Genomic DNA, 13,650 nt, shown 5'->3' with positions numbered 1-13,650 from the left:
GACTTACTCTATCCCGTCGCCCTGCGCAGTCTCCTGACTTTTCATGTCTTCCTCTTTTTTATCTGTAATGTCCAAAGGGGATGGCGACATATCGGCCACCATTGACCTGCCCAAGACCTGCATCTAAAGAGGCAAAATCCAAAAGAGGTCAACTGTCCTCGCAAGAGGGAAATGCATTGAAGTGTTCTCCAGCCAAGAGCTGGCGTGATCACACGCGATTCCAGTGCACATGAAGTTTGAACTTGATCGAACTTTTATTGTTCCACATTCAAGTCCGAATGGGTGACAGATTAGGTAAACGGTAAAGCAGCCTTCTGAGTCTCGGCCTCAGGAGCTCAACTTCTTGAAACATTTCAAACCACGCATTGGAAATACCGCCGTCCAATTTCCAATTTAGACTCGGAGTCCCTTTTTCCTGTTCTTCTTTTTGTTTTCCTTTATTTTCTCGTGTTTTGTATCTTCTTTTGTCACCAGAGTGAGCATGCATGGCGCCCGGGTCAATTGGCGCCCGGGTGGGGGGCTGTGACAAGCACCCGAGGTGCCCACCAAAGGGCCAAGGAGGCGTCCAAGTCAATCGATGCCCGCGCGCTCCAAAGCTGCGGCTGCTTTTGAAACTTCTGATTCGCTGCTTCGTCTCGTATGTATGCGGCATCCCGCATGCCCATTCACACCCGGCGCACTCTGACGTGTCAAAATACCCAACAAATGAAAATGGCAGAATTGAGGGGTAATCTAGATTCCAATCACACAAAAGTCGGTCTGCCAAGGAGCCAGGGCTCAGGACTGACCTTAGCGCCATGCTTGGACAAGGCACACTTATGACCTTGGGTCCAGTGCTGACTCTCTGGCCATAAGCGCTCCAGTGGAAGAGTACCACAAGGCAGTGTTTGGAAATTTTTGTTCCGTTTCCAATATTCAACTCCCTGGTCAGTATCCACTATGAATGGAAATAGCAGTGCGACACATGCCAATATATCTGTTGTCCAGTGGAACAATGGTAAAGCGGCCCTCTTCCAGTCTTTGGTTTCTATTCTAGTGTGCCTTGGAAATAACAGTATCTATTATAGTCGATAAATGGCTGCCCGCAGACGAGGTCAGCATCAAGGATCTACATACAGAAAACCCGACCGAGGCACCCAAGATCATCGCCCCGAGTACACAGGTGTTTATGGTGTATGTGGGGGTTAGATTCGTGAACGCTTCCTGAAGAAATTTAACTAATTTTATTGCTGGCAGAATTGCACATACACCCAAAGATCGTGAAAATGAGCAACAGAAGTATCGCGAGGAGTTTGTGGATACATTTTTCATGTCCAAGTTATGGTGCTTAGACCATCTCAAAAATGCAAACGGTTATTTTGGCTGTGAGGCTACTCGAAATGAAGGCTCTGTCACTGGTTTCAGTGAGTTACTTTGATCATCAATTTAACATTGAGTGTTTAACCGAATCAATACTAACACAACCCAGATACTTGGTCATTCTTCGAGGTAAAGCATGTGCCCGAGGATCGGACAGAATATTATTGGTCTAAGATCAACATTTCCACGCGATGGTTATCATCAACAAATCAGATGGGAATTTTCCTGTTTGACCCAACCGATAAGGTGTTGGACCCCCTGCTACATCCAGATCAACGACAACTCAATGACCCTTTCTGGATTTACACTGGTGTTTTGCAAGAAGTTGCTCGCCTCCAAGAAATAGCCGTGTGGGAGATTCGCCATCACGTCCGGAATATTGAAAAGGAGGCCGAAAAAGAAGCGAAAGCGCGAGAGGAAGAGAAACGAAAAAATCCGAATTCTTTGGGTAAAAGACCAAAGCCTGATTATCGGCGACTACACGACATTGCTCGCCATGCAATCCATGTTACCGAAACACTAGACGTGGCTGTACAAAACGTGGACCATATCATCCGGCAACACGAGATGTATATGCATACACGCAGAGAACAGTACGCACCGAATACCCCTCAAGACGTCTCCTTTGAAGACATTTCCAGTCGACTGTCATTCTTCCAGAGCCATATTGAGAGTATCCGGCATCGATCCATATCGAATCATAAGAGATTGCAGAACGAGATTCAACTCAAGTTCAACGAAGTTGCTCAGTACGATGCTGGGCTTACTGTGGAGATTAGTCGTGCTGCGCGCTCGGACAGCGCGACCATGAAGACACTGGCATTTGTGACTCTCACTTTCCTTCCTCCCACATTCATTTGTGCCTTATTCAGTATGTCGTTTTTCAACTACGACAGGGACACTGGCTGGGCTGTCTCAGACAAGCTCTGGATATATTGGGTGTTCGCCGTCCCGACGACCATTGCAACGGCTCTTCTGTGGCAGTATTGGAGTAAACTTTTCCCAAGGTATCTTTTTCATATGCATGGGAATGAGGCTCAGGAATACGACCACGAGGAGCCAAAGGAAAAACTACCCTTGGAAGTCTGAAGGTGTACAGGTGAGAATCAAGCAACGACTAGCCTCAGTACTAGCCAAGTATACACATGCCTATAAATATGGATTTATCTGTTACTTGAACGATTGATACAGCTTGTGCTTCCAGAAGTTTTTTCTATGCACCCTCTTTCAAACAATGATGGAAATTTGGGGTTTCATGATACATAATGATACAGTAAAGCTACTATTTCTTAAAATATTTGATAAAGATACTAAATATTTCCTGTATCAACAAGATCCGTATAATTTAGTCAAATTAGTATCATCCCTAAAAGTGTATCATTATTATATAAAATTAAACTCTTTAACATCAATTCCTTCTTCCTCTGTCCCTTGAAATATATTCATATAAACTCATCCCTCAGCCAGATCCCTTCTTTGATGTCCACTTTATCTTGAATTTATCAAGTATGTACTCTGGGATATCTTCAAATGGATATCTACAACACATTTATACCCGGTAGTGGCCCTTAGCTATACTGGTTCTGTTTGATCACTTGTCCTGTGATCCGTACTCTCACTCCATCTCCTGTAGATAGCTTGTTCTCTTCTTCTCTTCTTCTTCTTCCTGCCTCAGTAGCAGACTCCGTGTCTCTCTTCAGGTTCGACCCTAACCTGCTTTCCCCCCCAGGATTCGCCTTCCGTGCCACATGCATGACTACCCAAACTACTGTCAGAGAGGGGTCAGGTGACCCCCTCTGGGTATATATAGTGCTTGCTTCCTTCCTTCTCCCTTCTTCTCCTTATCCCCCCGAGAGAGATTGTCCATAGCCAATCCAATTGCTTTTCTCTCTCCGTTCTTTCTTTTCTCTGAGCAGCGGCTGTATTCCACCGCTGACAACCACCACCCTACTCTGTTCTATGATCGACTACTGGATATCGATATTTGGACTGCTTCTGGTCTTGGGGCGTGATCCTTATACATATACAGAGATATATGTATGGACCCTCCATGGCTTCCACCCCCAGTGCTGTTACTGCGATCGTGATTCCGAGCACCTAGACTGGGTCAACTGGTAAGTCTATATTGATATAATCAAAGGAGGTTATCACTTGCACATGTGATTACATAATTCAATGTTGATATGGATACCTTTTAGGTAAACCCTGCAATCAATCGCCATTCAGTGCTTTTGCCTTGCTTTTGATATGAAGGCTCATCAACCTCAAGTGCTACTATGGGTCTATGCACGTGTGTAGGTTGATTACCTCCACCTGTGCAGTGTGCCAATCCAGAGACTCAATATTGAATACATCCAAGAGGTCTTCAATGATGGCACAAATCGCCGACTCACATGTGCAACTGCTTCACTCCTAAACGGGCAGCAAAATGGGCTATACTTAATTCCTTTGAAGTGGATATGACCTTCGAACTTGTCCATGGAGAGTTTGAGGAAGTTGTGCTCGCAACAACATTGAAAGGAGGTAGGGGCCTGGATCAAGGTGAGTATTCTCTAGTATCTACTGAAACTGATATACTAATCACTATATTTTAGCCTTTATTCTGGCACGAGCCTTTGTCAATGCAGATTCAGCTGAGATGTACATCCTGGCCTTCCAGGCATTGTTCAGAAGAAATGAGGCGGTCACTGGCCATGCTGTTGAATGGAGACATATTCATACCCGAGGAATCGAGGCAGTAGTCCTCGATATGTGTAAGAAGCAGGCACATGGTAAGTCTACTTATTCCCTTCTGATATACTTTAATAAGATACTAACTATAATAATAGAAATAGGTGTCTGAGGCTTGAGCCCTGACTGCCATCATATAATTCAGTGCAGCTCATAACCTGCTACGGGTTGAATGGATCTAGTGGCTGATATCGACTGTGAAGGCCTGGGTGCTCGATGCATCTTTGAGCTGTTTGTGCTTGAAAATACATTGGGAATATCTAGACCTAATTGATCAACTTATCTTCGTCTCTCCACATGACATCTTCTGGAACCAATCAATCGCTGTTGTTCCCTTTACCCCTACACATGCAAATGTGTTTAGGTAGAGTGCATGCGCACATGTGGGAAAACAATTCAAGCAAGTCTTTGTACCACGGAGAAAATCTACCACATACATCATCCCACCCCCACGTTATGTTGATCATTGCCACAAAAAGGTTTTGCGTTTATGTAGCCCTCGTCAAAAAAGGAGTCGCTTACCCGGTCCGCTACTCCGCTAGATTCCGAATTGAACTTAGCACGCCGTATGATACTTGAGTAAGCAATTAGTTTAGCACTTGAGGTACGCACGGAGAATTATCGGCTACATGTTGGACGGCCGACATCTAGACTACTAGTATCCATCTGCCCAGGTGGTACCTATCTTCTACTAGGTGCCTACTCAAGTGCTAGGCAATTGTCCCAAGGTCAGTTGTGTGACTTGTGTCTAATTGTGCACTTTCAAGTTGCTACATATCTTGCGGCCTTGTAATGTGGCCAATGCGGTGTTTGAGCATCGGAGCATAACCGGTTGCATTACGGGATCAAAGCTTGGAACCTTTCAATGTTTGCCGAACCCCGGGGCCCAAAAAGCAAAAGCCGGTCTCCGTGGGGTTGTGGGGAAAAGGAAAAGGGCCTTTGCGGGTTAAACTTCGGCATCTTTCCGAACTGTCAGCAGTCCGGAAAACCCCTCATATCTACAGGTCGAATAAAGATCATGCAGTAGCATAGTATGCTCATTAGTCAATAAATAAAGATTTAAGATCATCTAATCTCAAAAAGCTGGTGTGTACTATGTGTTGTACATGCACCGGAGATTCCAAGGTTCGGAGTACATTAGCGGGCCGCGAGGATGAAGACGGATCGGGGAATTAGCCGAAGTTAGGCCGGAATATTTGCACTTCAGGAACATGGAATTATACAACGTCATTGAACACCCCATCGTCACAACTCGTATCGTTGGCTCGGCCCACCTGCAGTTGCAGAATTAGCGTGTGTTTATCTTGCTGGAATTATCCGGAGTCTGGGGAGTTCTGAAGGCTACACGGTACCAGTGCCAGTATGAACAGAACATCACGGTTTGCCGAAAATCAAAATAAAACCTTCGTCCTGGTTTTCTTGGCTTCGGGATGCCGAGTTCACAGGGTTGCAGATGAAGGTTTCTGTGGCATACCCACGATTGCTCGTTTGAAATCAGTGAAAACAAGGCAGGGGCTTGGCCTGTCGATCTCTTTCCGGAAATGAAGTGACCCATCTATGGTTATACTGTAGTTAAACCGTCTCTCGACACGAGGTGTTTTTCTTTCTCCGGATCGCGGTGGGTCCTTTACCCCCACAAGTGGAACAATGAGCCATCCGGGGTGGGAGTGTAGAAACCTGGGCAGGGTCAAACCGATGTATTTAAGAGTAAGATGATGCCCAGGTTTTGGTCCAGATATTCTGCTATGCTTTATTAAGACAAAGCCGTGGAGTTCGACTTTTCACCATGATATCTCCACAGACCCTTCTTGGGTCTTGGCTTCTGCTATCAATACCAGCTTTAGGATCTGAGTCCTGCCAGGCTTCTCCTATTAACCACCCCGGCACCGCATTCAGCTATGTTCAGCCATTGAACACCACTATTCTGGGCGTCGATGGCCACTCTGCCCCTGTCTTCCCTTCGCGTACGTGATACTACACTTCAAAAACAGTGGTCAATTATCAAATTTATGGCTAACATGATACAGCAAAGATCAATGGCACCGGTGGCTGGGAAGCAGCTTTGCACAAGGCGCGAAACTTCGTCAAGAAACTCACCAGCGAAGAAAAGGCATGGATGGCAACCGGCCAACCTGGTCCCTGCGTTGGCAACGTCCTTCCCATTCCCCGCCTGAACTTCAGTGGTCTCTGCCTACAGAACGGACCTCAGTGCGTCGAAGAAGGCAGTTACTCCAGTGTCTTCGTGAGTGGTGTCTCCGCAGCTGCAAGCTGGGATCGGAAGCTACTATATGAGAGAGGTAACGCTCTAGCGGAAGAGCACAAGGGCAAGGGTTCCCACGTCATTCTGGGTCCCATCGGTGGACCATTGGGCCGCAGTCCCTACAATGGTCGTACTTGGGAGGGCTTTGCCGCAGACCCTTACCTCACCGGTGTTTGCATGGAAGAGACCATCAATGGCATGCAAGATGCCGGTGTCCAAGCCAACGCAAAGCACTTCATTGCCTATGAGCAGGAGACTCAACGAAACCCAACATACGCCCCCGACGCCAATGCCACGACCTACATCCAGGACTCGGTTTCTTCGAACCTTGATGATAGAACTATGCATGAGATCTACATGTGGCCGTTCGCCAATGCCGTGCGTGCTCGTGTTGCTAGCGCCATGTGCTCTTACAATCGTGTTAACGGCTCTCATTCTTGCCAAAACTCTTATGTTCTCAACCATCTCTTGAAGACCGAGCTTGGGTTCCAGGGTTATGTCATGTCTGACTGGGGTGCTACGCACAGCGGAGTCGCGTCTATTGAAAGTGGTATGGATATGACTATGCCCGGTGGTTTCACTCTCTACGGTGAGATGTGGACTGAGGGATCATACTTTGGAAAGAACCTCACCGAGGCGCTGACCAACGGCACTGTTTCTATGGATCGCATGGATGACATGATCGTCCGCATCATGACACCCTACTTCTGGCTTAACCAAGACCGAAACTATCCAAGTGTGGACGCCTCCGTCGGTCCGCTGAACGTGGATTCTGCCCCAGACACCTGGCTTTATGACTGGAAATTCACGGGACAAAGCAACCGTGACGTGCGCGGCAACCACAGTGCCCTGATCCGTGCTCACGGCGCTGCCTCGACCGTTCTCCTGAAAAACGAGAAGAACGCATTACCCCTACGCAAGCCTCGCAACCTCATTGTGGCAGGCAATGACGCCGGCCCCCTGACCCAAGGCCAAGACACCCTCGGAGACTTCGAATTCGGAGTCCTCGCCAACTCAGGAAGCTCCGGCGCCTGCCGCTTCAGCTACCTCTCCAACCCACTCGAAGCCATTTCAGCCCGCGCCCGCAAAGACGGTACCTTGGTCCAGTCTTACCTGAACAACACCCAGATCGTCGACACCGGCCTCTCATCCCTGGCCATCCCCCAGCACCCCGATGCCTGCCTCGTCTTCCTAAAGTCATACTCCGCAGAGGGCGAAGACCGCAGCTATCTAGAGCTGGACTGGAACGCAAACGCAGTCGTCGAGGCCGTCGCCAAGTTCTGCAACAACACCATCGTCATCACCAACTCGGGCGGCATCAACACGATGCCATTCGCCGACAACGAGAACGTCACCGCCATTCTCGCCCAGCACTACGCCGGCGAGGAGACCGGAAACGCAATCGCAGACGTCCTCTACGGCGACGTGAACCCCTCCGCCAAACTGCCCTACGTAATCGCCTACAACGAGTCCGACTACAACGCCCCCCTGACCACGGGAGTCAAGACTAACGGCACATACGACTGGCAGAGCTGGTTCAACGAGGAACTCGAGGTGGGCTACCGCTTCTTTGACGCGCACGATATCCCCGTGCGCTACGAGTTCGGCTTCGGCCTCAGCTACACCACGTTCGAGCTGCAAAATCTCAAGGCCAAGAGCAAGGCGATGCGCAATCTCACTGCCCTCCCTGAGCAGCGCCCTGTCCAGCCCGGCGGAAACCCGGCTCTCTGGGATACTGTGTACACGCTTCAAGCTGAGGTTTCCAACACCGGTGATGTGGGCGGATATACCGTGCCGCAGCTGTATGTTGAGTATCCCTCCTCGACGCCGGCTGGGACTCCACCGAGCCAGCTGCGTGGATTTGATAAGGTTTGGCTGAGGGCTGGTCAGAAGAAGACTGTGACTTTTGAGTTGATGCGTAGAGATCTTAGTTATTGGGACGTTGTGGCACAGGACTGGCGCATTCCTGCTGGAAAATTCACTTTCAAAGCTGGATTTAGTAGTCGTGATTTCCGTTCGAATGTGAACGCGACTCTTATTTCTGCATAGATACTACGGATATACATGATACAGATGATTACGAGAGTTTCTCTTATACGATGTGTGGTTATATGCCTGTACATACTCTAAAAACTACGAGTACATAACATACTTTATTTTATTTTTTTCTTCATGATTTTACTTGCACATGTGGTCTTTTATCCTTTTTCTATACGATCCGACGCAAGGATTTGCCCCCAATGTCTGACTTACAGGGTCTGAGCCCCCACCCAATCAGAAATAACAACTCATTATGGTTGCCTGAAACGGCAACATCGAATCGATCACTGGCTCAGCCACATCCTGACCCTCGTAAGTTCCCAAGAATCATTCTGTGTTTTTATTTCCAGTTTATTCTATCTTACTCCGCCGTACATCAAGTAGCGGCGATCGCTCATCTCCACCACAACTTGAATATCCATCTAATCTCCAATCTTTAAGTCCATCTCCTTCCTTCCGCCAACACTTTTCATAATGGGCCATACAACCCCACACGCGGACTCGCATGCGCAGGAGGCGGCTCCGGCTTACGAAGATCTGTACGAGCAGCCCCCTTCAAATCAAGCTACTGGGGTAAGTAATAAAGATATCCGGAAACTTCAATAAGACGCCCTCGTTTGAGTCATGTACTGCGCAAGTCGGCGCGCGCCATAGTGAAAATCTATATGCACAGATACATTCTATGTATACATTTATTTCATAAGCCTCTGACTGATGAAATGTTATGTAGTACTCCCACATCCCCACCGCGGAGGAACCATACGATATCGAGCATCAGGGACATCACCATCATCACGGACATCACCATCACGAACAAGATGGTCAAGGGCACGAGCACCAGGGACACGAACATAACCCGGCCAGCGTCAATGCAACTGCACTTCACCTTACCACTAATAGCGGGGCGCCAGTGCACTTCCACTGCGAGGAATGTGATCGCCGACAAGAGCGTCGCGAGCGGAGGAAGAGTAATCAGAACTGTTGCATGATGGTGTCGGCGACATTTATCATTATCACCTTCTTGCTTAGTGTTTTTGTGTTTCGGATGGTCGCGGAACTTCATAAGAAGGGGAATGGCAAGAATTCACGAGACTTTCCTGGGGAGATTCATATCTTGGGGGCCTAGATGGGGTGTGCGAGGTACCTAGTAGGGATTGGATTGTGCATAGTTCAACTAGGTGATGGCGCTGTTGTTTACGACGATCGCCTATGGGGTGTTTATTTGTTTATGCATGTTAACTACCATTGAAGTAAGGTAAAAGGTGCTTGATTCGAAATCGCGGTTTTCTCTATATCCATCAGGCAGTCATATGCTCTATTCTGCTTTGTGGTACAGTAAACAAACAAGAAAATCAACATAGTTCAAGCTCGACATGGTCTACCAAGTTCATATAGATCTGGTAGATTGAGCAATTTGCAAAGCAGGGTATATGGGAACCATGGTAGCGGCAGGGTCGGTCAAAATGCCTCTTACCGGTTCAATTTTGACCGTGTATAGATCAAACTTTCACTGGGGAGGCGAATAGACAAGCGGGAATGAAACAAGGCGTATGCTTTTTTTTTCATAAGATTGACACGGTGTGTGTTTACTCCTCGTGGATCTTGCGGAAGAAGTCCATCACGTTGGTGAAGACGACGAGCAAGATACCACCACCGGGTCCGAGACGCAGCACCTTAGGAGTGAAGCCCTTGTACAGAGCACTGAAACCCTCCTCCTTCATGACCGTTCCAAGAGCAGGCCAGGCCCAGTTGTACTTGGGAATCTGACCGGCAACCTTGGTGGTGTTCTGGATGCGAGACTTGACGACATCCATGGGGGTGTTGAGAATAGTACCGGCAATACCACCGATAGAACCGGCGATCAGGTCGTTACGGGTCTGCTGGCTCTTGTTGCCAGGCTCGGGGGTAGGCAACTGCGCGCGAACCTGGAAGATACAGCCGAAGTAACCGGCGTTCCAGAGGATGTGACGCCACAGGGTTGACTCGAGACCGTTGTACATGGCCAAAGGACCCTCGGTCTTCACGATCTTCTTCACGACATCCAGCATACCGTTGTACTTGCCGGCAGAGGCCTTATCCTGCAGACGAATCTTCACCAGCTCGAAGGGAACAACGACGAAGGACTCGGTGGCACCAGCGGTCGCACCGGTCAGAACAGCCAGACTCTGGGTCTGCTTATCCACCTTGAACAGATCACGGTAGAAGGCACCCCAGCTGTCGTTGGCGGCAAACTTGGTCGCACGCTTGGGGGCCTCCATCAGGATGGGAGCGGAGATACCACGGTACAGTGTCTTGGCGCTGGAGTTGTCGTTCCGGGTTAGGTTTGATCTCAACAGACAATAGCATTGTGATTGAATATCATAAAAAAAAAAAAAAGACTCACCCCTCATTCTTGATGATCTTGCGGAAGCAGTCAAGCATGCCATTGTAGTTATCGACACCAGCGACGGGGGTACCGGACTGGAGCTGACTGAAGCGGGTATGTTAGTGTCGTGTGCTGCATTCGGTGACTGATTCCGATCGGAAAGGCATCCTTACACTCGAGTCTTGACAACGTCCAATGGGTACCTAAGAGTCGCGTAATGTTAATTCGGAGTCCCTTTGTAAATGAAAGCGCAATACATATATCCCTTGTTGGGGGAGTGGCTGCGCGCCCGTGAGATGGGGCCGATCGGGGCATCGTACATAATCAAGATCTGTTCGTGCGGGGAGACAACATTAGCAACCGAGGATCTCACGGAGAGGAAATCCAATCCAACCCTACGAGTGGAATTGAATTGTGTATACCCCGGGTTCTAAAGGGAAATCATACCTCAGACACACCAGCCACCGCACCGGCGGCGAACTGGTAGACGAAGGGGAGGGGCTTCTGGGGCTTGTCGGACATGATGGGCAGATATAACCTGCGAGGGTCAGTCAGAATGGCGATTCAAAGAGAAATATCGATGAATATAATTGTTCCAATAGAACGTCAATGGAAACTTACCAAGCGAATGGACACAAATCTTCAAGGGAAAGAAAAAGAGCAAAAGAGAGAGGTACGAGCGGAGAAGGTTAACCGGTGTCGGCGAGATTCGGTGATGAATTCGGAGAGCTTTCACCGCAGGAACGAACTGCCGGGTATTACTAACAGGTCCCCGTGGGGTTTTCGATTTTCCACTGGTCATTATCATCATTTCCATTATCAACTTCGTCATTCGTACAATATCTTTTTCTTTTTAGTCCTTCTCTTAATGCAACCACTCCAGCATGCTGATCCCTAGCAATCCCAATAAACATCCAAATGGAACTTTCAATTTGCAAACCCCACCGCTGGAGGCAGTTGCTTGTTCCTTGGCAACCGTTGTCTTCGACGCCGCAGCCGTGCAACTCGATCCACAAGTGTACCCTGATGGACAACACCCGCCGCCAACGGTATCAGCGCAACTAAACCAACCCGTCGCACATTTCCCCGTGTTCCCGCTGTTGGAGTTTCCGGTTGTCACAGGCTCAACAATTGTCACGCCATCTGATGTGAACGTAGTTGATTGCGTGGTAGGGCACGATGTCGTATCGCAATCACGTCCTGTTTGGCAGCAACCCCCTTGGTAAACAGCCGAGCATGCGTAGAAGCCCGTCGGGCAGACACTAACACGACTTGTGGTTTTTTGGGTAGAAGTTGAGATACCCGTTGGTCGCGCTGGAGGCACAAGATTATCGGTGCTAGTAGTTGCTGTATTGCTGGTTGATGACGACGAGGAAAGGCTGCTCTGAGGGACCGTTGAATATGTCTTTGTAGACAATGTGACTGTCGAGTGGATGGTTACTGTAACAACCGAGACAAATGCGCCTGTGTGAGAAAATTGTTAGTAAAACCACAGTATAATGTTCAACCTTAACTTTGGCCTTCCAATGTTGGTTAAGACAGAATATAAATATATACAGTTAAGACGGAAAACAATAACAACTTTGTATACTTACAGCCACCCACAACACATTCATATCCCGGAATACAACACCCTCCCCCAAGAGCCTCAGAACAAAGTGTCTGATTGCCCGGGCACGCTCCTATTAAATTCGTACATGTCATCCCGTTGGGACAACACCCCACGTCCCCCGATCCGGTATCTTTGACCTTTTCGCATCTGTCCCCAGTACTGCAACACCGATCGGATCGTTCAATGGATGTACACGCGAGCGTTCCAGTGGGACACTTGAAGTCCCTAGAGCCAAGAAGACCCCCATAATTCGCTTCAAATGAAAACGAGGGTCGGAAGGGATATGATCTGGGTCTAAATAGATCCAACGGAAGATCGTCCTCAACATTCGAAGTATCACTGTGTTGAATCTGCGACTCCGGGCCGAAACTCCAGTAATCCAGAAAGAACTTCTCCCCTTCGTCGGGACTCATTTTCCTCAGCCCGTGTATAGGTGCGTTGGCGAGTCGCGACTCGATTTCGTTGTTGCGGCGCAGAATATCATCTTCAAAATATGGTGAGGCTGGGCTGACATGGGTTGCTTCCAATGAGGAGTTTGCGTAGTTGGTTGCTGTTGCTGAGAAGGTAGATCCTGCGTGTAACAGCAACAACGCAAATGTCGGTATGAGCTGCATTGAGGCTAAACTGGGGCCAAGATGGAAGGATAAGCAGAATAGGTAGTTCTTGGCGACAAGAGGGACGCGAGACGGTCAGTGTCGAGTATCAAAAGCTAAAAAGTTAAGCTTGTCGTGAGCACTTCACGATTGGATTCTCATGATAAGACAAATGCATGGCGTCGTACAAGGATGGCTTAGGCACCCGCGCCTTTGATTGGGCCTGTGGGAGATGTAAGTTGTCAGCAATATCCGCCAAATCACCGCTCCAGAAGACACCAGAGACTGCTCTTGGATTCTCCAATCGTTATAGGCAATCTACTCAATCGTACGAGTGCACACGGTACACTTGACACCTGGAGACCTTTACAAACCCATTCCTTTAGGCGAGCCCGAGGAGATTGGCTTCACTTGCCATTGGTATAGGCACAGTCTTCCTGTTTGACTGTTTGACTGTTCGTGTCTCTAGTATCTAGTACTTTCAAGTTACATGCGTAGTGAAACAATCGGCTTATGCCATATTCATCTTTGATTTCTAGTAGTAATGTCGCACTACTGACATTATATTTGGGAGGGAGACTCACTTCTCCCCCCCCCAGCGTGGGTGATGGTTGGGTTCGAATAGTTGTTTGGGGGCCTTCAAAGCTAGTGGGAAAAAGGTAGGTGCATGTAAGAATTTGAGACATGAATT

The 13,650-nt window shown here is 48.4% G+C and overlaps 5 protein-coding genes across 5 annotated transcripts; 4 read left to right on the top strand and 1 right to left on the bottom strand.

The window, feature by feature from the left end:
* Positions 1 to 939: 939 nt before the first annotated feature.
* On the top strand, positions 940 to 2,448 carry N7466_002633 (uncharacterized protein; the record flags this gene model as incomplete). The annotated part of the gene is made up of 4 exons (XM_057162031.1): positions 940 to 997; positions 1,068 to 1,173; positions 1,237 to 1,403; positions 1,469 to 2,448. 4 exons carry the CDS (start codon positions 940 to 942, stop codon positions 2,446 to 2,448), a joined length of 1,311 nt encoding a protein of 436 aa, XP_057025316.1.
* A 1,304-nt stretch (positions 2,449 to 3,752) lies between these two features.
* On the top strand, positions 3,753 to 4,201 carry N7466_002632 (uncharacterized protein; the record flags this gene model as incomplete). The annotated part of the gene is made up of 3 exons (XM_057162030.1): positions 3,753 to 3,900; positions 3,954 to 4,130; positions 4,188 to 4,201. The coding sequence occupies 3 exons, from the start codon at positions 3,753 to 3,755 to the stop codon at positions 4,199 to 4,201; spliced, it is 339 nt and encodes a 112-aa protein (XP_057025315.1).
* A 1,674-nt stretch (positions 4,202 to 5,875) lies between these two features.
* On the top strand, positions 5,876 to 8,398 carry N7466_002631 (beta-glucosidase; the record flags this gene model as incomplete). The annotated part of the gene is made up of 2 exons (XM_057162029.1): positions 5,876 to 6,053; positions 6,117 to 8,398. The coding sequence occupies 2 exons, from the start codon at positions 5,876 to 5,878 to the stop codon at positions 8,396 to 8,398; spliced, it is 2,460 nt and encodes an 819-aa protein (XP_057025314.1).
* A 465-nt stretch (positions 8,399 to 8,863) lies between these two features.
* N7466_002630 (uncharacterized protein) lies at positions 8,864 to 9,515 on the top strand (the record flags this gene model as incomplete). Its single annotated transcript, XM_057162028.1, has 2 exons — positions 8,864 to 8,962; positions 9,120 to 9,515. 2 exons carry the CDS (start codon positions 8,864 to 8,866, stop codon positions 9,513 to 9,515), a joined length of 495 nt encoding a protein of 164 aa, XP_057025313.1.
* Positions 9,516 to 9,975: 460 nt separating this feature from the next.
* N7466_002629 (uncharacterized protein) lies at positions 9,976 to 12,980 on the bottom strand (the record flags this gene model as incomplete). The annotated part of the gene is made up of 6 exons (XM_057162027.1): positions 9,976 to 10,687; positions 10,773 to 10,859; positions 10,928 to 10,957; positions 11,209 to 11,292; positions 11,630 to 12,218; positions 12,350 to 12,980. The coding sequence occupies 6 exons, from the start codon at positions 12,978 to 12,980 to the stop codon at positions 9,976 to 9,978; spliced, it is 2,133 nt and encodes a 710-aa protein (XP_057025312.1).
* Between the last annotated feature and the right edge of the window lie 670 nt (positions 12,981 to 13,650).

Source organism: Penicillium verhagenii, assembly GCF_028828195.1.
Source record: "Penicillium verhagenii strain IBT 33310 chromosome Unknown utg000003l_segment0_segment0, whole genome shotgun sequence".
Lineage (NCBI taxonomy): Eukaryota > Fungi > Ascomycota > Eurotiomycetes > Eurotiales > Aspergillaceae > Penicillium > Penicillium verhagenii.
Note: the sequence above shows the minus strand (reverse complement) of the source record. Positions and strands in the feature narration are given on the sequence as shown.